Here is a 21,639-nt window from a genome sequence, read left to right as displayed (position 1 = left end):
GCCATGCGGCCCGAAACCAGCGCACCACGAAACCGAAAACCTCCCGCCCCGCTCCGAAGCTACACCCCGTGGGGGGGGGGAAGGTGGGAGACGACCCGCTCCCGCTCGAAGCAGTAGAAGGAAAAAAACAGAAGGTTTCTCGCTTTACTCTCGCTCAAGTCTTTTGATGTAATGTGTGCCTTTCGGTTCGCTGTGGCTTGTGAAGCTGGAAAGAGAGGAGGGCGATGCGCTTTGGGTGCGTTTTTGAGGTGGAGGGGGGGGGGGGGGGGCGTTCGAGGGGTTTTGTTTTTATGAGAGGTTCGCTTTTTTCATCCGTTGTTGTTGCTTTTATTGCCTGCTCGATCGGCGTTCCCACACCGGCTGCAGCGTTGGGCGCAAAACGTGCATGTAGGAGAGGGGAAGGGGGGGAGGGGGAGCGGGAGGTATGCTCATATGCACTAAATGTGCAGTCGCGGCCGCCTTCGATGGCGCGTTGTCGATGAAAGGGTAAGTACAGTGATAGATGAAGCGTTTGGTGCAGTGTAAAAGGAAGGAAAATGTATGATGATTTGAATTTTCTTTTACACATTTATAGTAAAATAGCTTCATTTTATGATATATTATTCTTCCTGCTATAAAAAAAGCTTACAAAAAAGAAACAAGATTTAATATTTCATCCAGCACTGTAACAGCACGCATCTCGTTAAGGTATCTCCCTCGAGTGGGTGCATCCAGCCTGATGCTGGCGATCGCAGACGTACACTTCTTTTTGTTTCTCTCTCTCTTTTCTCTTCTACTCCATAAGTCGGTCGGTAGGTCTCGCTGGTAGTAGTACACTTAGTCGCGCCTTTTGCAAGAGAGACCACTGCCGGCCCTCGAAGAAGGGGTAGCCGGTTGAGTAACATGTGTACTTGCTTGCTTGCTTGCTTGCTTGCGGTTTCGAAGCCAATCCTTCGAACCGGTCCGGCCCGTGAACCGCTGGGAGGACTCTCCCTTTCATACCCCCATCCCGGCAGCTTCCAAAACAAAACGACCTCGTCGGAGATGATGATGATGATGATGATGATGGTGGTGACGATTTAGCTGAACGTAGTTGCAGGTCGTGATCTCTAACAACCCTCACGAGCGGAGAGTGATCTGGATCGAGTGAAAGAGAAGCGATGATGAGAGAAGCAGGAATAATTGGTGAAGGGAAAGGAATGGTTCGTTTTGTTGTGATCATAGAATTCCCTTTCTCCCCCGGGCAACTCCTCGATCGGCGTCGTTGCGCTTGTTTGATGCGCCTAACGAGCAAATGTTTTGGGTTTTGTCGTCTAGTCTACGGGGGGAGACAGGTTATCTAACTTCTAGGAAATGGCAGTAGTAAAAGAGAGTAAAAATGTCACCGCTTGTTAAGGGTGGTAAATCATCCACAGGCAATTAGTGTAAGATCGTTGAATTGTTGAATCATCTCCAGCAGGTTCGTCGCTTACGCTAAACAATCGATCAGCGGGGCTCGTGCGCAAATCGTGTTACCTTGGCGTATCGTATTTAAATGTTGGTATTTCCCAAAGAAACAAAGCAACAGCTCCTTACAAGCACAAATAAATCAATTGACGAAATCGAAAAAGTGGGTTACAAGTGAAGCAATTGTAAGCATGCAAAAGCACATCGGTTGTTGTTGTTGTTCGATCATGCTTGCTTGCTGCCCATTTAGTTCGTCGCCTAAACTGTGTACACCCACCTTGAATGCGTGAATGCCGTATGCCTGGGAATGGCGGGAAGGGTTGGAACCGACCCCGCCGTCCGTGTCGAACAAACATGCATACAATAAATGCTGCGCTGAAAGAAAGTGTGGTGTGGTGGTACGCCGGGCCCGGCCCTATCAGTTTAATACGCGATCGCGTTCGCATTATGCCACAGATTATATTGTGTGTGTGTGAGTTTGTGTTTGGGACTCCGCTTAGAGCTCTTATGTAAGGATTGGCCCCGCAAACAAGTGTGAGCCATTTTTCGCTCGAACGATCGTCTTCGGTTGTTTTTTTTTCGTACGATCAATCGCGTGCTCTTGCAGTGTGTAGTGTCTTTTAGTGAGGCTAATCTTCCAGTGGCTTATGTTTTGCCGATTTGAACGAGCCAGCAGAAGAAGAAGAAGAAGAAAGAGAAGCGATTTAAAATTAACCCATTAGTGAGGTGGAGTGGGTTGTTGGTTTAATTGAAAAAAAAAGAAGAAAAGAAAAATCGATTAACCATCCCTGGATCGTACAGCACACGACTGTACGACTACGTGCGGGCCGGCTCGTGCGCATCAGCATCAAGCCGGTCGTCGGCACAGCCGGATCGTTGCACCGCACTGCAAAACACAAAGCTCAACAAGGGAGCTGAACCATCGCGAAGGCATTGCATAATAATTGCCACACCATTAGTGCGCGGCGCATAACCAACATTGCCGCCGAGCATTCGGTATGTGCATTCGGGAGACGGTGCGGAGGGGAGCGATAGCGAGTGATAATGCGCTGTACAAATAGTGCAGCAACACACCAAAGCTAGGGCTGGCTATCGCTGTTGTGGGCGGTGGAATTTTGCTCGAATTTCGTGCATGACATTGAACTTCTTCTTCGATTTGGGTCACACGCCACACGGCGTGCGGCGATTGCGCAACAGGGAGGTGAGCGGGCGCGCGCGCGCTCGAGCGCTCGCGCATATCGTCGCGTATCATCGCTGGGCAGAGGTTCGCATGGCAGAGCGAGAGATAGTGAGTAGGTTACTGGGTACAAGCGTCACGTAACGGTTTGCCCCGCCGGCCGGTCGATCGTGGTTATTGTGGGAAATCCTTGCTCGTCAGTGAACTCTTCTGCCGTCTTCGGTGGTGTGTATGACCTCGCGATGTTATGGCTGTTAATTCGATGCTTAAAAAGGGTTTGTTTAAATAGTTTCAAAAAGATTCACTTTATTCAACACACAGTGTAAAACATCGTTTCAACATGCTAATGCCCCTTCTTCATATTGGTGGCATTCTTTTTTTTTCTTCAAAGGAAAATATAAACAAGAAAGTATAGCAAAACATTCATTTAAATAAACTATCTCTTTCTCCCTATCTTTCTTCTTTTATCAAATTTCCTCTCTCCTCTCGACAGATCGTAACATAGAATTCAACAAAGATCATAGATAAAATTGGCAAAGAAAGTATTTAGCTCGTTTTTTTCATTCTTTCTTTTGTATGTGTTCGCTACTCCTGAGCGTTTTGTTTCGCATTTCTCTGTACATGATCGGTGTCTCACTACGGGCCCTACCCAAATTCTCAACCGTTTGCCCGATGAAGGACAACATTCGCACCAATGTTGTCCCCCTTCGGACCTGTGGATGCTGAATACGATGGGGCGGCGACCGCCGTAAGGTCATGATGATGATTCCTCTTCCCAGGAGTAGCTACAAGAAGCAGTACCAAAATTGTTCCAACGCAGCCAAGGGCCAACCCAGGATAGGTCCTGCGGATTGCCCCGTCGAGGTGCTGCGTCGTCGTTGCCGGGATGTTGCCGGCCGTATTGTTAGTCGTGTGTTTGTGTTGTTTCTTTTCTGCTCTCTCTTCAATTACAATTTATACATTCATACATGATTACATTTTGCGGCGCAACACCCACACCCGCCGAAACGCACACACACCAGTGGCCACCCAGCCGCGGGGATAGTGGACAGTGGCCACTGGGGCTGTGAGGGGGGAGGGGTGTGTATTGCCTTTTTTTCTCCTTCTTCTACTTTGCTCGCCTTCTCTCTCTCTCTCTCTCTCGCTGCACCGAAGGGCAGGAGGTTCAACTGCTGTTGCTCTTTTTATCACAGTTCCATGAAGATTCTTACAATTTGCTCCCTTTGGCTTCGCAAGGGGAGGGATCTATTGGTAGAATGGGACGTTCGCATATAGACATCTTCGGTTTTACAGCAACATTTACATACAACATCTAGCATATTACTCGAACTCCGGTAAGCCACCAGTTTTGATGGAGCATGGAACCTTGTGTATCCACAATTCAAATGAACAGTTTGATAACGGTTAATAACGGGGTTGGACTATAAGCTGGAACTCTTCATCTCTCTGTCTCTCTCACTTTCTCTCTCTTTCCCACTCTCTCTCTCGTTCTGTTTACTTGAACAGGCTCTTGGCGTTAACCCACAGCTTGAAGAAGTATTCGCTTCTCCTCAGCAGCTTATGGCGGGCGTAGCTGTTGATGTCGGCGGTCATGTTGTGTTCCCGCAGCCAGGACGACGTGTTCGTGCCCGTCGGCTCGGAGAAGTCTCTCGTCGTTTCGTCGTGCACATCGTCCGGAGCTGTAATGAGCGAACAGTTGCGGCAGTTCGTGAGATGCAGTCAAGCACCAAGCAACAGAAGTTCATCCGGCACTGTACTTACCGGCACCGAGCTGCACCGTGTACGGTTCGTCCGACTCGAGCGGATCGCTCAGGCCGACCTCGTTGCGGGCCATGATGCGGATGAGGTAGTCTTCGCTTTCCTGCAGATCCTTGATGTTGAACGACTGGCAGTCGGCCGCGACGCGGCCCACCTCCATCCACATCGTTTTCTTCGCGTTGCGGATGGCAATGGTGTAGCCCTCGATCGGGGCGCCACCGTCCGACTCTGGAATGCCCCACTCGACGATGTTAATGTTCGGTCCCAGGTAGCGTACCTCTAGCGGACCAGTTGGTGGAGACGGAACCGCTGTAAAAGGGGGAGAGGGTGTACCGAGGAAGAGAGAGAGAGAGAGAAAAGAGATGAGTACATGTTGCTGGAGCAATGCAGCAGGGACAGAAAGAGGAAATAGATAGATAGATAGAGAGTAGATGAGAATGGCACAACATAGAACATAGAACATAGAAAAAAGGTAGAAGAGTAACAGAGAGAGAAAGAGAGAGGGATGATTAGATGGTATCTTACTGGCATGTGATTTGAGCACCACACTCTCCGAGACGGTGGGCGAGCTAAGCCCGACCGCATTCTCGGCGAATATCCTGAACAGCAGCTCGGTCTTTTCCTTCATGTTGTCCACACAGTACGACAGACAGTTGGACTCGAGCGTCTTGATCTTGGTCCACTGTTGCGACGTAGTGAGCCGCTTCTCGATGATGTAACCGGTCACGTCGGAGCCACCGTTCGTTTCGGGCTGCTGCCACTCGAGCTTGACGCTCTTGCTGGTAACGTTCGTGATGCGCAGGTTGCGCGGTGCAGATGGTGGAGCTGTTGTTGTTGTTGTTGAAATGGCGTGACGGATGGTGAAGACGACGGGACAAGAACACGACGAGCACAAGAATGGTTGACGGGTTTTGTGGTGGAAAGTGTTCAGAATATCGTTAGACACTGTATTGGTTTCATTTTGGAGTAAGTTGTGTGAGTTGATTTAGTTGCAGCTGGTTGGTTTGGGTTTGGGGTGTTACGAGTTGGGTCAATTGTTTGGAGGTAAGTTTTTGTAAGTGGTTTAGAGTGGACTACAAAGAGTGGGTAAGTGGGTGAGTAAATACGGGGTAGAATGTTGCGGAGTATTGTTATGATTTGTCAATAGAGAGTTGATGGAATGAGCTTTCCCCAATGAATGATCTTCCAATTTCTCACAGGACATAGGACAAGGACAGGTTGTTACACAACAGGAGACAGTCACTTGACAAGCGTTAGCGCGGAACACATGCACACAAACACACAAGTTGCTTGATCTTCCCAATACTTACTGATTTCCTTTCCGGCCACAATCGACTCCACCGTCTGGAGTGGTTCACTCGAGCCGACCTTGTTCTTGGCGGTGATCTTGAAGTCGTAAGCCTTGTTCATTGCCAGGTTCTCGATCAGCAGCGACGTTTCGGACGCACTGGTCGTACCAGCCACCTTCCAGACCTTCTTCTTCGCTTCCTTCACCTCCACAACATACTCCGTGATCTTGCTGCCACCGTTCGACTCGGACGGCTGCCACATGAGCGTGAACGAGCTGCTCGTCATGCCGGACGTTTCAATGGGGCCACGCGGTGGCGACGGTGGCTCCACCGTCTGCTGAATCTTCACCGTCGCACTCTCCAGCGGCTCGGAACAACCGACCGGGTTCTGCGCAATCACGCGGAAGTGATACTGCGTGCTGTCGATCAGCTTCTGAATGCAGTACGACTTGATGTTGCGCTGCACGTCCGCCACCTTGATCCAGGCGTTCTTGTTCGCATCGTCACACTTCTCGATGGTGAACTGGGAAATCTCCAGCCCACCGTCATCGGACGGTGGCTTCCATTCGATCACCACCGCCTCGGGGCTGAGCTCGCGCACCACAATCGGTCCCTCCGGTTTGCTCGGCTTGTCGATTACCTTCAGCGTCAGCTCGACCGTTGCCGAACCGGCCGCATTGCGTGCCTCCACCGTGTACTTGCCCGTGTGGGCACGGTCCAGCGAGGAGATGACGATAGTGGACGATTGACCCACGGTAACGATCGTATGCTCGGCAGTAGAAGTGAGCTTCTCCTCCTCGCGGTACCAGATCAGCTCCGGTGCCGGGAAGCCGGTGAATTCAGCCACAACCTTCCACTCGTCGCCAACGCGCAGCTTCTGCACGATCTGCTTCTTCTCGACCGTCAGCGTCGGTTTCTCCTCGATCACCACCTGGCAGCTGCTCTCGACGCTGCCCACCTCGTTGGTGGCGCGGCACGTGTACTTGGCCCCACTTTCCACCGTGGTCGACTTGATCTGGTACTTGGCGGAACCGTTCTCGTACGACACGACGTCCTGCTTGAGCGGCTGTCCGTTGCGGAACCAGGCCACGTCTGGGACGGGCACACCCGTCACAATGCAGCTCAGCGTTACCGTTTGGCCGAGTCCGACGTGCACATCCTTCAGGTGCTCGCTTACCGTCGGAGCTTCCTTCTGGATCGGTGCCACGATCTTGTAGTACGGCGAGTTGGGTGACGCTGGACCCTTGCCCACCTCGTTGATGGCGGTGGCACGGAATGTGTACTCAGCATTCTTCGTCAGCTTCGTGACGGTAGTGGTCGTTTCGGTGATGCTCGTAACCTCGGTCCATCTGTAAAAAGGGAAGTTGAATTGTGAGCATTTGGTTCATAAGGTGATGAAACCCCATTCACTTACTTCTTTTGATTCTTCTCTTGATATTCCAACAAGTACTCGGTGATCTTGCTGTTGCCATCGTCGCTTGGTGCCTTCCAGAACAATGTGATCGAGTCATCGGTGATGAGCGTTGCCTCTGGTGCTTCTGGAGCTCCAGGTTGTTCTGCAAAACGAGCAAAATGCAATTAAATCTATGCTCCCTATGAGTATGAGACTTTCGAAACTTACTCTTGATAATGAGCGTGAAGGAAGCGCTAGCATCGCCACACTCGTTCGTCAGCTTGAGCGTAAACTCTCCGGCATCGACTTCGGCCGCACGCTTGATCGTCAGACTGGCCGTCTCCTCCGTAACAGTGGAGACGAACTTTGCCGACGGGATGATGACGCGCTTGTTCACACGCCACTCAGCCTCCGGCTTGGGCGTCGCGTTAAACTTCACGCTGAACGTAACGTCCTCGTCCTTGCGGATCGTGAACGTACGCGCACCGTCCTCGAAGATAGTTGGCGCAACCTTGATAATCTCCACCTTCAGCTTCGAGGACGTTTTCGCGTTCGACACCGTACACGTGTACTCGTCCTCATCGTCCTCGACGCTGTTCTTCACGATCAGCTTGCGAATGCACTTCTCCACAACCAGCTCATACTTGCTGGAGGCGGTAATAGCCTTGCTGTTGCGGTACCACACCACATCTGCCGACTCGGACAACTCCACCGCAAACACGGCATCGTTATCGCGCGTCGTCAGCGTAACCTCGGGCAGACGACGAACAAAGTCGACGACCGGTTTCTCCACCGTCAGCCGAGCCTTGGCACGCTGCTCACCGACCACGCACGTGTACTCTCCACCGTCCGCATCGACCGTCTTGTTGATCTTGAGCGTCTGCCGCTTGCCATCGATCGTCAGCTGCACGTGCCCGTTGAACGACAGCTCCTCCTCGTTGCGGTACCAGCGCACCAGCGCATCGCCCTTGGTGAGCTCCAGCTCAAAGATGGCGTCCTCCCCGCGGGCAACCGTTACGTCTCGCGGTGCACTGATAATCTCCGGCGGCAGCTCAATTACGGACACCTCGGCCGAACACTCCTGATCGGCCAGGGCGCACGTGTACTCGCCCTCATCGTGCACGGACGTGTTGCGCACAAACAGTACGCGCGATTTGCCCTTCTTGGCGAACTCGTACTTGCCGGTAGTATCGACCAGCTTGCGGCCCTCCTTGTACCAGGTAACGTCGGCCGTCTCGGACGTGATCTCCACCTCCAGCACGGCGTGCTCCTTCTCCTTCGTCTCGACGTCCTCGAGCTTGCGCAGGAACTCGGGCTTCGCCTCGATGACCGTCAGGCTGCACTCGGTCTGCTGATCCTTGACCGTGCACCGGTACACGCCCGTATCGTTGATGGTCGGGTTCTTGATGTTCAGCTTGTGCACCTTGCCCTCCTGCACGATCATGCGATGGTCCATGCCGCTCAGCTCCTTGCCGTTGTGGAACCACTTGGTGGACACCGTGTGCGACGTTTCGCACTCCAGCGTCACCGAACGGCTTTCCTCCACCGTGATCGTCTTCTTCAGCTTCTTGGTGAACGTTACCTTGTCCACCTCGACCGTAACGCGCGCACCGTGCGATGCCTTGCCGATCGTGTTCGACGCAATGCACTTGTAGTTGCCCGAGTCCTGCTCCGAGTCGGCGTTGTTGATCAACAGCTCAATGTTTTCACCATCGTACGCCTGCTTGACGCGCTTGGACGGCAGCAGCGTGTTGTTGTTGCGCACCCAGAGAATCTCGGGCACTGGATTACCGGTCACCCTTGCTGGAAGCTTGATCGTACCGCCCTGTGGCACACTCTGCTCTTCGAAGCGCTCCAGGAAGAGTGGTGCTTGCGGGTTACCAACGTTCGATTCATCGACCGTAAGGAAGGCACTCGTTTCAACGCTTCCCGCAGCGTTCTTGGCGCGCACAGTGTACTCGCCCGCATTGTCGTGCGTCGGAGCCACCAGCGTCACGGTGTACATGTTACGATCCGCTTGCGTCGGCACGTCCAAAGCCACACCGTTCTTGAACCACTGCACCTCCGGTGCCGGATTGCCGACGATCTGCGTGGACAGAATCACCGTCTCGCCCTGGCGGATCGTCATGCTCTTGAGCGGTTCCAGAATCTGGGGCGGTTCCTGCACGCCTGTCTTCACCTTCACCATGATGTCGAGCGACGATTCACCTTCCCGATTGCGGGCGACCACCTGGTACGAGCCCTCCTGCAGCTTGTCGATGCCCTTGATGTGCACCACGGTGCAGTACATGTGCATGTCCGACTCCACCACGACCTGCACGTTGTCCTTGCTCTCGATCTCCACCCCGTTGTAGTACCAGAGAATGTCCGGCTCGGGCACGGCCACGAGACGGCACTCGAGCAGCACATCCGATCCCGCGTCCACGTACTGCGCCTTCGGTTTGCGCGAGAACGTGGGCGGGATGCCTTCCAGGATGTCGGCCAGCGATGACTCGCGCGACATGCTCTTGCGCGACAGCGTGGCAACGTCCGAACCATGGTCCGAGCTGTACGAATCAACAACCAGCTCGGTAGCGCTCGAAGCGAATCCGGCAATGTTTTTAGCGACACACGTGAACGTGCCCGCATCCTCCGGGAACACCTCGCGAATGATCAGCGTGGCAACGTTGTCGTCATCGTAGTAGATCTGGAAGTCCTGCGACGGTTTAATGACGGCCGTCTGGCGGAACCAGGTGATCGACGGTCGCGGGAATCCTTCCACCTTGCACTCGAACTGCACCGTGTAGCCATCCTGCGTCGTGATCGGCTGCAGCTTCTCGATGATCTTCGGTGCGAGCGGCTTCTCACCCGGGCCCGGCTTCTCAAACACCGGCAGTTTGTCAATCTTTTCGTTCAGCGTCTTCTGCACGTACTGCGGATAGGTGACGGCGTCCATCAGGTACTCGCGACGCACGAAACCGCGCTCTTCGCACCAGGATCGCTTCACGTACCACCATTCCGAGTTGCTATGCTCTGTGAGGTATGCGAGAGGGTCATGAGTATCATGCAAAGGCACCAATCACATAGACCAATCATACATACCAATAACATAGACCTTCTCTCCTTCCACGATGTGCAGTGCTTCCTCATTCTCTGCCTCAACAGCCTGAATGCAGTACATATCGTTTGCATCTTCTGTAATGGTATAGAGAAAAGTAGATTGTAACAAAAGGCATTCCCCGATAGTCGTGTAGTGTTCAAACTTACCCTCACGGATAATTTTCAGCGATGCCGTTTCTACACCATCAAATCGAACGCCAAGCGATGACAGGGAAACAAATGAAAAGAGTATATTAGTAGGTGCAAAACCGACACCACGCTTTATAGTGAAAACGTAAATCAGAGAAGTAAAACTGTGAGTATCATTATGCAAGAAGTAAAAACAACTCTGGGTTTTAGTGTACAAGTGAAGTAGGAATGGAAGTAGTGGTAGTAAAAATAGTAAAATATTGTGAATAGTATACAATCGTTTTCTAGTCTACCAGGAACGTCCGGTGGAATATCTCAATAAATCCAAAACCAATCACCACACGATAGGATTCACTCGATAGAGATAGAGTGGCAGAAGAAGAAGAAGAAGAAGAGATAGAGTAGGTAAGGTAAAGGATAGGAGCCAAGTAGTAGTAATAGTATAGCGGACAGTAGATGGAAGTAGAGCATAATTTACAGAGTGTTGCAGGTATACAAGGGTAGTGGTAGCGGTAGTAGTGCATTTTTGCTAGTGTGTGTTTGCTTTTGCTTTGTGCTTTATACAAGTTTTGGTGTAAGATCTGTTTGATCTGTTTGGCAGTTTGTGTGCAAGCTGAAAAGAGTAGAAGGTAGAATTAAGCAGGTAGAAAAGTTTGGTGAAGCAGTTCACCAGGCTGTATGTGAAAGAAATTTGGGATGAAATTTTCCTTCCGAAAGAAATTGCTCCAGAACAGTGGGCCAATATTGATAAAGAAAGCTTGTGAAGATCAGCATGGAAGTATAAGTGGCAGCGATAGAGAAAGTGAAAACTTCGCTATAAAACCATTCGCCAGCAGATAAGAAAGTAGAAATTGGAAAGTATAAGAGAAAAGAAGATAAGAGAGCGAGAGAGTAAGAGAAAGAGAAAGAGAGAGAGCAAGTTCCAAACGTAACCAAGTAAAAGGAATTGATAAAAACCTTCAGAGTATGTTGGTAGGACTTTCTTGGGCTGTTTCAGTGTGAATGATTCTTCTTCGTGTGTGGTGGTGGTGAACTGTGATCTGTTACGCTGCGTCAGATCGAGTGAGATTTCCTCCTCGTGGTGCATGATCAGGTTCTCGAGCTTTTCGCGCCGTCTGCGCAGCTCGATCACCACGTTCTCGGTGTCTTCGTCCTCGTACCGGTACTCTTCCTCCGCGTCCTGCTCACTATCATCGTAGATGACCTCGTACACCACCTCATCGTCCTCGTCCACCTGCTTGATGATGGTGATGTGCGCTTCGCCCGTTTCCTCGCCGTAGCTGTACGGTGCCGGCAGCTTCACCCGGCCGGACATGGAGATTTCTTCGCGTGCGTACGAATCGAGCTGTATCTTGAACTCCTGCTCGATGTCTTCGATGTGCTTGGTGCGCTTCGGCCGGAACGTAACGTTTTCGGGCTCGATGTCCTTGAAGACGGGCCGCGGTTGGCGTACCTTTTTGATCTTCTTGATGCGCACCTCCTCCTCGTCCAGGACTTCGCGCCGGAAGGCGGGCTTGGGACGGGGGCGCTGTTTGCGCACCACAACGTGCTCGGTGATCTCTTCCTCTGCCGGCACTTCCTCCTCCTTGGTGATCGTAAGCGATGCTTCAACATCTTCGGCTTGCTGCGGTACCGAGGGCTTTCGTGCTACCTTAAACGTAGCCTCTGCCTCTTCCGGTTCCGTAATGGATGGTTTCTTCTTGGGCAGAGAAAGCTTCGTCTCAACCTCTTCCTCTTCCTCGACCGATGGTTTCACCTTTGGTTTGCGCTTGACCATCGTCACCTCGTCGACCGTCTCCTTCGGTGGTTTCACAACGTCGAGATCGATCTTTTCGTACTTCTCCAGCTCCGTCTTCGGAACATCCATCTCGAGCAGCTTCTTCGTGATCTCGTCAATATCGTCCTCCTTCTTCTTCTTCGGAACAACCTTCTTCTTGGGCTTCTTCTCTTCCACCTTCACAGGCTCCGGTTCGGCCGGTTGTTCCTCTTCTCGGACGATCTTGAGCGAAGCTTCCGCTTCATCAGTCGTGTACGGGGCTGGTTTGGGCTTCAGCTTGATCGACTCCTCCACATCTTCCACCTCTTCCGGTTTCGGTACGGACGGTTTCAACACAACCACCTCCTCCGTTGCCGTCTCCTCGATCACCGGTGCTGGCTTCTTCGGTTTCTTCAGCGACACCGTCGCTTCCTGGACCGTTTCCTCCACCTGCGGTTGTTTCTTAGGCTTGATCTTAAACTCAACCTCCGTCTCTTCAATAGCCTCTACCTTCGGTTTGCTCTTCTTGCGTGGCAGCTTCACCTGTGCGCTCTCTTCCGGCTCGATCGTCGATTCCACAGCTCGCTGTGGTTGCGGTTGGTCGTCGATCGTCATCTTCTCCCGCTTGCGCAGATCCACATCGACGCGCTCGTACTGTTCCAGCTCGGTCTTCTCGATTTCCAAATTCAGCAACCGCTGCAGCTCCGCATCATCGTCGATGCTTGCCTTCTTCTTCTTCACAACCACCACCTTTTTCTTGGGCTTTTCGGCCGGCTTCTTCTCCGCCGGCGCTTCTGGCTTCGGTTCGACCGGTTTGAGCGACACCTTGCGCAGAGGCGTTACTGGCTGCGGTTCTTCCACGATGGGCTGTATCGGGACCGACTCGACCACGGTTGGAGCCTCCTCGGATGGTGCCTCAATCACGGCATCCTCGATGATCGGTTGCACATCGTGCACCTCCTCGATCAAGGGCTGCACGGGGACAACCTCTTCCTCGGGAGCCACCGTTTCTACCGGCTCTTCAACCACCGGCTCCACCGTTTCCACATCCTCCACGGGCTGTGGTTCATCGGCTTCCACCTCCTCAATGGTCGGCGGTTCGACCGGTTCCGGCTGCTCTACCTCGATCTTAATGATACGCTCAACGGTAACCGTTTCTTCCGCTTTCTGCGGTGTCGGTTTCAGCGTGATCTGATCCTCCACCTCTTGTGGGGCTTCCGGTAGGCGTGGCTTTTTGGTGATCTTAAATTCTGCCTCCACCGGTTCCGGTTCGGTCGGTTTCTTGACCGTCTTCTTCGGCTTCAGTGTTACCTCGACCGGTTCTGGCTCCTCCACTTCGGCCACCTGTGTCGTACGCGGCACCTCAACCGTTTCGACCGTCTTCTGTGGCTTCTTGATGTCTACATCGACCTTTTCGTACTGTTCCAGCTCCGTCTTTTCAATTTCCAGATTTAGCAGACGCTGCAACTGTTCGTCATCTTCAATAGAAGCCTTCTTGGGTTTCTTTATAACCTTCTTCTTGATTACCGGTTTCTTCTCTTCCACCTTTTCTGGCTCAACCGGCTGTTCAACCGGCTTTGGCTCCGCCGGAACGGGCTTTGGTTCGTCGGTCTTCACAACGACCACCGGTTCCTGCACGGCAGTTACCACTTCCTCCGGAACTTGTTTCGTTACCGGTTCGGTTGGCTTCGCCGGCTCAACCGGTGCAATAGTGGGTGCTTCCTCGGGCACAAGTACTTCCTCGACCATCTGTGCCTTGGACACGACTGGCTCCACCACGGCTGGCTTTTCAACGACCGGTTCTTCAACCTTTGCAGGCACTTCGGCCGGTTTCGGGGCCGGTGTTTCTTTGGGTTTCGGTTCAAGATCAACCTTTTCGTACGTCTCCAGTTCCGTTTTCTCGATCTCCAGATTTAGCAAGCGTTCCAGTTCGGCATCTTCTTCCGGTTTTTTCTTTGGTTTTTTCACAACCTTTTTCTTTACGATCTTCTCCTTCTGTTCCAGTACCTCCACCGGGGCTTCTTCCTTCACCTCCGGTGCAGGTTCTTGTACCGTTTCGATTGGTTTCTCTTCTGGGACTTGTGGAACGGGGAGAGATTCCGTTTGTTCTTCAGCCGGTTGTGGAAGTACCAGCTCCTTGGGCTGCTCCACCAGCACTTCCTTGGGTTTCTTGACCTCCTCAACAGGTACAGGCACCACCTCTTCAACCACTGGAGCAGGTACTTCAATCGGAACCGGTGCTTCGGGCACCGTGACTGGCTCCTCTGGTTTAGGTTCTTCCTCGGCCGGTGCCTTCGGCTTTTTGATAACCTTCTTGATTACCTTCTTCTTAGCTGCGTCTGGTTCTGCACTATCGGGCACATCCTTTGGAACTGGAAGCGCCATATCACGGTCTGCTTCACGTTCTTTCGGTTCCGTGTCGGGCGTTGGCTTTGTGAATGGTTTCAGCTTAATCTCTTCCTTTTCTTCCTCCGGCTTCGTTGGTACCGGTTTGCGGAGCTTGAACTCATCCTCAGGTTCCGGTTCCGGCTTCTTGCCCTTACCTAAAACGATCTTGTGCTCGGGTTCCTCGGGAACCTCGGGCACCTTCGGCTCCTTCGGTACCTTTGGTTTCTCCGGTTCCTGTACCAGTTTTTCCTCCGGTTCTGGTTCCGGCTTCACGTACGGCTCGAGAGGCGTCTCATAGTCCGGAATATCGGTCGGTGTGAACTTTGGCTTTTCCACGCTGCGCTTCTTGCTGTCCAGCTCCTCTTCCTTTGGCTTTTCTTCGACCTTTTTCTTTGGCTTCATTTCCTCGACCGTTTCTTCCTTTGGTTTGGTGGGCGTTTTCTTCAGCTTCACCTCCTCGTGATGCTCCTCGTCCGTCTTTAACTTACCCTTGCCCAGCTGCAGCGTGCGCTCTTCCGGTTCATCCTTCGGAGCTTCCTTTTGCTGCCGCTGGTACTGTGGCTTTTGTTCGTCCTTCGGCTCGTCTTCCTTCGGTTCCTTCTCGTACCGCTCAATGTCCAGCGTTTCCAGCTCGGGCTTTTCCTTCTTGATCACCTTTACCTTCTTGATCACCTTCTTTGTACGCTCCACCTCGTCTTCCTCGATGCGCGACAACACTCCCTGTCCCGGCCGGGTGTCCAGCTGCACGATCTCGGGCTGCTGCCCTTCGACGGCGAGCTCCACCCGCTCGATGCGGCTCTTCAGCAGTACCTTCGGTACGGCTGCCTCTTCCACCTCCCGCTTCTCTGGTATGACGGTTTTGCGCAGTTTAACTGTTTGTGGTTCTTGTGTGTCAGTGATTTCTGGCTGAATCGGTTTCTGTTCCTTACGTTCGATCTTAATAGGCTCTAGCTTAACAATCTCACCCTTCTCCGGCTTAACCTTCGGCTTGCCGTCGACGTCGATCTTCTCGTACTGTTCCAGCTGCGTTTTCTCGATCTCCAGGTTGAGCAGGCGCTGCAGCTCCTCGTCATCGTCGATGGACTTCTTGGACTTCTTCGTTACCTTCACCACCTTCTTCACCACCTTCTTGGGCGCTTCGGCCGGAGCAGTTTCGACGGTAGCGGCCGGCTGTACCAGCGCCTCTTCCGTCGGCTCTGCCCGCTGCTCTTCCACCGGCACAAGCGACTCCGTCTCCAGCACAGGCTCCTGCACGGCTGCAGCCTCTTCCACCGCTTGCTCTAGAACGGTTTCGGCTGGGGCTGCAGCAACCGTCGGTTTGCCTTGCACTGCCGGCACTTCGGTTGCTCCGATCGTCACATCGACTGGCGTCAGATGCTCCTCGTTCAGAGTGAGCGAAGCAACCGTGTCCGCTTCCTCGATGGACACATCGAACTGATCGTCCACAGGGGCGGCCTCCAGCAGGGGCTTGTCCTGTACCGTAGGCTTTTCGGTTGCGTGCTCCGACACATCGCTCGGCGCTACCTGCACGGTATCGAGCGCCAGCGAAGGCACATTGTCCGTTTCCTCGACCTGCTGCTCGAGCAGCTCTTCCATCGGGGCAGCCTCGAGCGTTGGTTTGGCCTGCACCAGCGGCTTCTCGGTGGCGTCATCGGGCACCTCGACCGGTGCGAGCTGCTCTCCCTCCAGCTTTAGTGCGTCGGCCGTACCCGTCTCCTCAACCTGTTGCTCAAGAACGGCTTCGATTGGAGCTGCTTCAAGAATGGGTTTACTCACGATTGGTGTTTCGGTAACGGCGGATGGAATTTCGGACGCGGCCGCCTGCTCTTCCTGCGGAAGCTCGGCTGCCACAGCGTCCGTCTGTTCCACCGCCACGTCCAACACCTCCTCGACCGGAGCGGCTGCCACCTGAGGCTTCAGCGATACCTCCGGCTTCTCCAGCGCGGCTTCCGGCACATCGACCGGCTGCACAACATCCTGCAACGGACCGGTCTCAACGAATTCATTCGTCTCGAATGTGTCCTCCTGCAAATCTACGGTATCCGCACCTACGGGGTTGTTGGGAAAGAAAGACATGTATAAGTATGTGTGACAAAAGAATGACGGTGACACAAATAAAGACAGTGAACCCATGCTACACAACCATATTGTAGTGTACATAACTACTTATCGTTGCGTAGTAATACTGAAGGGAATATTTCATCTGTCTTGTTTTTAGATTATCAATTATTCAATCAAGCTCGCAAACTGTTAGATAAAACCGATAAAATAGTAAACTTAACGTATTTGCTAAGACTATACAACACTATTCTCCTTCCGGCTTCAGTCGAATGCGCGTTTGTCGACAGCGTTTACGAAGGGAGATACAAAATACTTACTGATTGGCCGCCTGTCTTCGACTGTGTGTGTGGTGGTATCGAGTGTCTGTTGGGTAGCTTCGTGTCCAATGGCTGGTTCGAGTGGTATGGCTTGTAATGGGGTGACTGGGTGTTGTTTCTTGGAGGCCTTCGACTTAACCTTCACCTGCTGCGGTGCGGTAGGAGTAGGCTCTTCCAGTACGGCTGTTTCGGGAGCAACCGCTTCAACCGACTGCTCTTTGACGCGCTTTGCCGGCTCAAAGTCTGTCTTCTCGTAGACCTCGAGCTCTGTTTTGGAAATTTCCTGATTCAGGAGTCGCTCAATGTCCGCTTCTAGCGTGTTCGGTTTGACTGTTTTCTTGATGCGTACCTTGCGCTTCGCAGCACTTTCCGGCTGCGCTGCAGTGGTAGTACTGTCGTCCGGGGTCACTTGTGTAACTGTTACTGTTGCCTCGGGAAGCTCGTCGCCCTTCTGCACGGTCACTATCTCAATGAGTTCTTCCTTGTCGTCTTTCTTCTTTTTGATGATGCGCTTCTTCACTGTTTGCTGCTCTACTGTGCCGGCTTCCGTTTTGACCTGCGTCACCTTAACCTCCTCGGGCAGCTGCTCTATTACGAAATCAAACTGCGGCTGTGGGGTAAGATCTAGTTCTTCCGGCTTTTGGAACTCCTCATCGGTGATAGTTTTCGGCACTACAGCATGAACAATGTCAGGAACGTCTTCGACAATGTCTGGCACCGATTGGGGCATTTCCTCTTGGGCCGGTTCGTCCAGCTGTTCCTGTGCGTCTGGTTTCTGTTTTGGTTTAGTTTTCTTTATGATCTTTTTGACCTTTTGCGGTGAAGTAGTTTCCTCTTCTGGTTCCTGAGGCTTTTCAGTACTAGCCGGGAGAGCCATTTCTCTATCAGCATCTTTAGCTGGCTCTTCATCTTTGGAAGCAGGCTTTTTGAACGGTTTCAACTTGATCTCGGTTGGCTCCTCATCCTCTTTCTTACCAACAGGAATTCTGAACTTGACATCTTCCTCCGGCTCTTCAGGTTTAGGCTTACCCTTACCCATAACCAACGGTTTCGGTTCCTCTTCCTTCTCGTCCGGTGTTTTCGGTTTCCTCTTGGGCTTTGGCTTTTTCTTTGCTTCCTCTTCCGGTTCGTCTGGAATTGGTTCTGGAGCCTTATATTCCTCCATATCAACCGTATAGTCTGGTATGTCAGTGGGTTTATAGACGGGCTTTTCGACATGACGCTGCTTGTCGTCTGTTTCGACTTCTGTTGGTTTTTGCTTTGGCTTCGTCACGGTCTTTTGCTCTTCCGGCTCTTCCTCTTTGGGCTTTTTGGGCGTTTTCTTCAGCTTCACCTGCTCAATGTCGTCTTCATCCTTCTTTAGCTTACCCTTGCCTAGCTTGAGCGTTTTCTCTTCCGGTTTTTCGCCCGAGATTTCTTTAGGTTTACGCTGATACCTGTGAGCTTCCTGGTCGAACTCTTCCTTTTCTGGCTTTTCGTCCTCATAGTCCATCGTTTCTGGCGTTTCCAATTCCAGCTTCTTGCTCTTGCTAGTTTTGATCTTCTTAATCTTTTTCAGCTTCTCAGCAGATTCTTCCTCCTCAATTCTCGACAGCTCGCCAATTGCTCTCACGGGTGTCAGATCGGTAATGACCGGTTTCAACGCTTCTGGCGGATATTCCACCGCGATCATTCGACTCTTGAGCAGTACCTTGGGAACGACTACTTCCTCTATTTCCTTGCGTTCCGGCATCTTCACCTTTCGAAGCCGTACCATTTGTGGCTGTTCTTCTGGCTCTGAGATAAGCATCTTTTGAGCTTTTTGTTCTTTGCGCTCAATTTTTTGAGGCACCAATACTGGTTTCAGTTTTTCTGGCTTGGGTTTGCTTTCGAGCTCAACCTTCTCGTACTGCTCGAGTTGCGTTTTTTCAATCTCCAAGTTCAATAAGCGCTGAAGCTGTTCGTCTTCTTCAGACGGCTTGTCCTTCTTGGGTTTTTTCTTAACCTTCTTTTCAACCTTCTTGGGTTCGGCTTGCGCCTCTGTAGTCGGTTTGAGCTTTTCTTCTTGTAATTTCTTGAGCGATTTCTCTTCGTATGTTAAGAATGAATCGTCGTACTCTTCAACGCAAGCTTCCTGTGGCTGTGGTACTGCTATTGAAATTTCGCGAGCTACATCAACTTCTGTTAGATCACTTTCAAACATCTCAACCGTTTCTGGTACCTCTGCTTTCTCGGAAGGTTGCTCAGATGGCACATCTTCAGCTGCTATGGGTTGTTCTTTGCGCACAGATTTTCTAGTGACTTTCTTTTTAATAATCGCCGTACTTGGCGTTGTTGGCTCTTCGTTTAGACTATCGTCTAATACGGTAGTTTCTTCTGAAGCAATGGTTTCTTCCACAGCTACACTAGGGATCGAAACTGGTTCCTCTGTAACTTGTGCTTCTGGTAAAGATGTAGGTTTCTTTTTCTTAACAACCTTCTTAGCTTGTTCCGGTTCTTGTGGAACTGTGGTGATGGAAGTTTTGCGAACAGTTTCTGGTTTGGGAAGCTCCATCACCTCCAGCACAGCCATCTCTGCTACAGGCATGTGCAGGGTTTCTTCCACTAGCGTTTTGTGGCGTTTCTTGAGCTCTACTTCAACGCGTTCGTAACGTTCCAGTTCGGTCTTCTTCACCTCGAGATTAAGCAATCGTTCGATAATATAATCCACATCGTCCGTAGTCTTTATCGACTTTACTTTCTTCTTTTTCAGCTTTCGAGGCTCTTTCGGTTTAATGGGTGACTCAACTTCCATTTGTTCAATGGTAGCTGGCAGTTCTGGCTGTTCTTCCGATTCTGTGATAGTTATGGTTGTTTCGGGCTGTTGGCCTTCCTCTTCAACCGTCACTACTTCGACTAGCTCTTGCTTGTCGCCAATGGTTTTCTTTACAGTACGTTTCTTAGTAGTTTGCTTTTTGATCTTGCCACTAAGTGTAACCACTTCATTAACCGTGATTTCTTCAGGAAGCTCCTCAACAACTGGAATTTGTTCTTGAGGCATTTCGTACGCGTATTCTTCTGCTTGCTCATATGCTTCCTCCTGTTCTTGGATAGATTCTGGAAGCTCTGGTACATGTTCTTCATCGACTATTTCAATGGAAGGTTTTTGCTCATCGTCCAGTGCTGGCTTGGGTTTGATGGTTTTAGTTTTGGTAATCTTCTTCACTGCACGCTGCACAGGTACATCCGAGACTTCGGCAAACTCTGGCTGATCTTCAATCACGTGTTCTTCCGTGTGCTTTGTCTTACTCTTGAACTCCACATCAATCTTTTCATATTGCTCTAGTTCGGTCTTTTTCACTTCCAGATCCAAAAGCCTTTGAATAATGTCGTCGGTGTCATCGCCCGTCTTCTTGATGGTTTTGATCTTCTTTTTCTTTGGTTTGATGACTTCCACCGACGGAGTCTCCTCAGACCCGGTAGGAACTGTTTCAGGAGCAGTCTCTTCCTCAGTCATGGTGACCGTGGTCTCGGGTACTTGATCGTCTTCTTGCACAGTCACAATCTTGACCTCCTCGACCTTTCCGGCCGTCTTCTTCTTGATGACCTTGGTTTTGGTGACGTGCTTCTTGGGCTTTCCTTCCTTAGTGATGGTCTCAACGACCTCAACATGCTCTGGGAGCTCCTCAATAACTGGTTGCTCCATGGGAGTCTGTTCGAGGACCAACTCGTCCACCTCTTCCTGAGGAACTTCTTCGGAGCTGGGCTCGCCTTGCTTGATCTTCTTGACCTTCTTCTTGACGATCTTGGTAGTCTTCGTCTTAAGCGTTGCCTGCATTGGCTCTGGATACTCATCCACAATAGCTTCGAGAGGCTTGCGCTCCTCCTCGAAAGGCTCTGTAACTTCATATGGAACCTCATGCTCGGTGACTGTGACAGTTGTCTCAGGCTGTTTTCCATCTTCCTCTACGGTAACTTCCTCAGTGACCTCTTCCTTGGGCCCAACACGCTTCTTGATGATCTTCTTCTTAACGACCTTCTTCTTGACTACACCAGTGTCAGATCTGACTTCTTCTACGAGTTCTGGATGCTCTTCGATCGTTGTTTCCTCAACCGGTCGCAAGCGCTTCGGCATATCGACATCGATCTTCTCGTACTGTTCAAGCTCAGTTTTGTGCACTTCCAGGTTGAGAAGACGCTCAATGATATCGTCAGAGTCGTCAGTAGTCTTGATGGTCTTGACCTTCTTCTTCTTGGGCTTGGGCTTGTCATCAACTGGTTTGAGCTCGGGAGTTTCTTCCTCGGTTACAGTGATGGTGGTTTCCGGAGCCATGTCGTCTTGTTGAACAGTGACTACCTCGATATGCTCCTCCTTTTGCCCGACACGTTTCTTGATGGTTTTCTTTTTTGTGATCTGCTTTTTGGCTTCTCCAGTGGCAGTGATCACTTCTTGCACGGTTATTTGCTCAGGAAGCTCAGAAATAATTACGGCTTGTTCATGAGCAGGAGCCGGTTGAGTTTCAAGCGGAACTTCGTCTTCATCTTCGACAACAACAGTTTCAGTGACCCCTTGTATAACAGTAACCTTAGACTTTTTCGATTTAGCCCTCTTTGTGACTACAGTACGCATCTCGGCCGTATGTTCTGTTTCTCCTGGAATCAGTTGAACTTGCTCAACTGTTACAGTCTCAGTTTGTTCGTTTGCTTGTGTTTGTGTTTGTTTCTTCTTGGGTTTATGTTTTGTGGCGACTTCCTGTACGATTTGAGGTGTTTCTTCGAGTTGTGTGATTTGGAGTAGTGGTGCAGATTCTGTGAGATAAGTAGATACATTAGTTTGAGGGGTAAAGATTGAGTGTTTTGTATAAATATACTAATGTCATGGTGTAAAA

General features: G+C 51.3%; 1 protein-coding gene across 20 annotated transcripts in view; it reads right to left on the bottom strand.

Moving 5' to 3' along the window:
- Positions 1–2,878: 2,878 nt before the first annotated feature.
- LOC1269667 (titin) overlaps positions 2,879–21,639 on the bottom strand; it is a 141,636-nt gene continuing 122,875 nt past the window's right edge. For 14 of the 20 annotated variants that reach the window (XM_061645644.1, XM_061645646.1, XM_061645645.1 and 11 more), the window contains 10 exons: positions 16,793–21,559; positions 11,228–16,462; positions 10,289–10,318; positions 10,124–10,216; positions 7,271–10,054; positions 7,064–7,205; positions 5,671–6,998; positions 4,886–5,185; positions 4,364–4,669; positions 2,879–4,281 (listed from right to left, as the gene is read on the bottom strand). In XM_061645644.1, coding sequence (XP_061501628.1) covers positions 4,097–4,281; positions 4,364–4,669; positions 4,886–5,185; positions 5,671–6,998; positions 7,064–7,205; positions 7,271–10,054; positions 10,124–10,216; positions 10,289–10,318; positions 11,228–16,462; positions 16,793–21,559 — 15,170 coding nt within the window. In that variant the 3' untranslated portion in view covers positions 2,879–4,096. The remainder of the gene's footprint in view (positions 4,282–4,363; positions 4,670–4,885; positions 5,186–5,670; positions 6,999–7,063; positions 7,206–7,270; positions 10,055–10,123; positions 10,217–10,288; positions 10,319–11,227; positions 16,463–16,792; positions 21,560–21,639) is intronic. The other 6 variants (XM_061645653.1, XM_061645652.1, XM_061645655.1 and 3 more) reach the window with 4 other exon arrangements.

The sequence above is a fragment of the Anopheles gambiae genome, chromosome 2 (genome assembly GCF_943734735.2).
Source record: "Anopheles gambiae chromosome 2, idAnoGambNW_F1_1, whole genome shotgun sequence".
NCBI lineage: Eukaryota > Metazoa > Arthropoda > Insecta > Diptera > Culicidae > Anopheles > Anopheles gambiae.
This window is presented reverse-complemented; position numbering and strand designations above follow the sequence as displayed.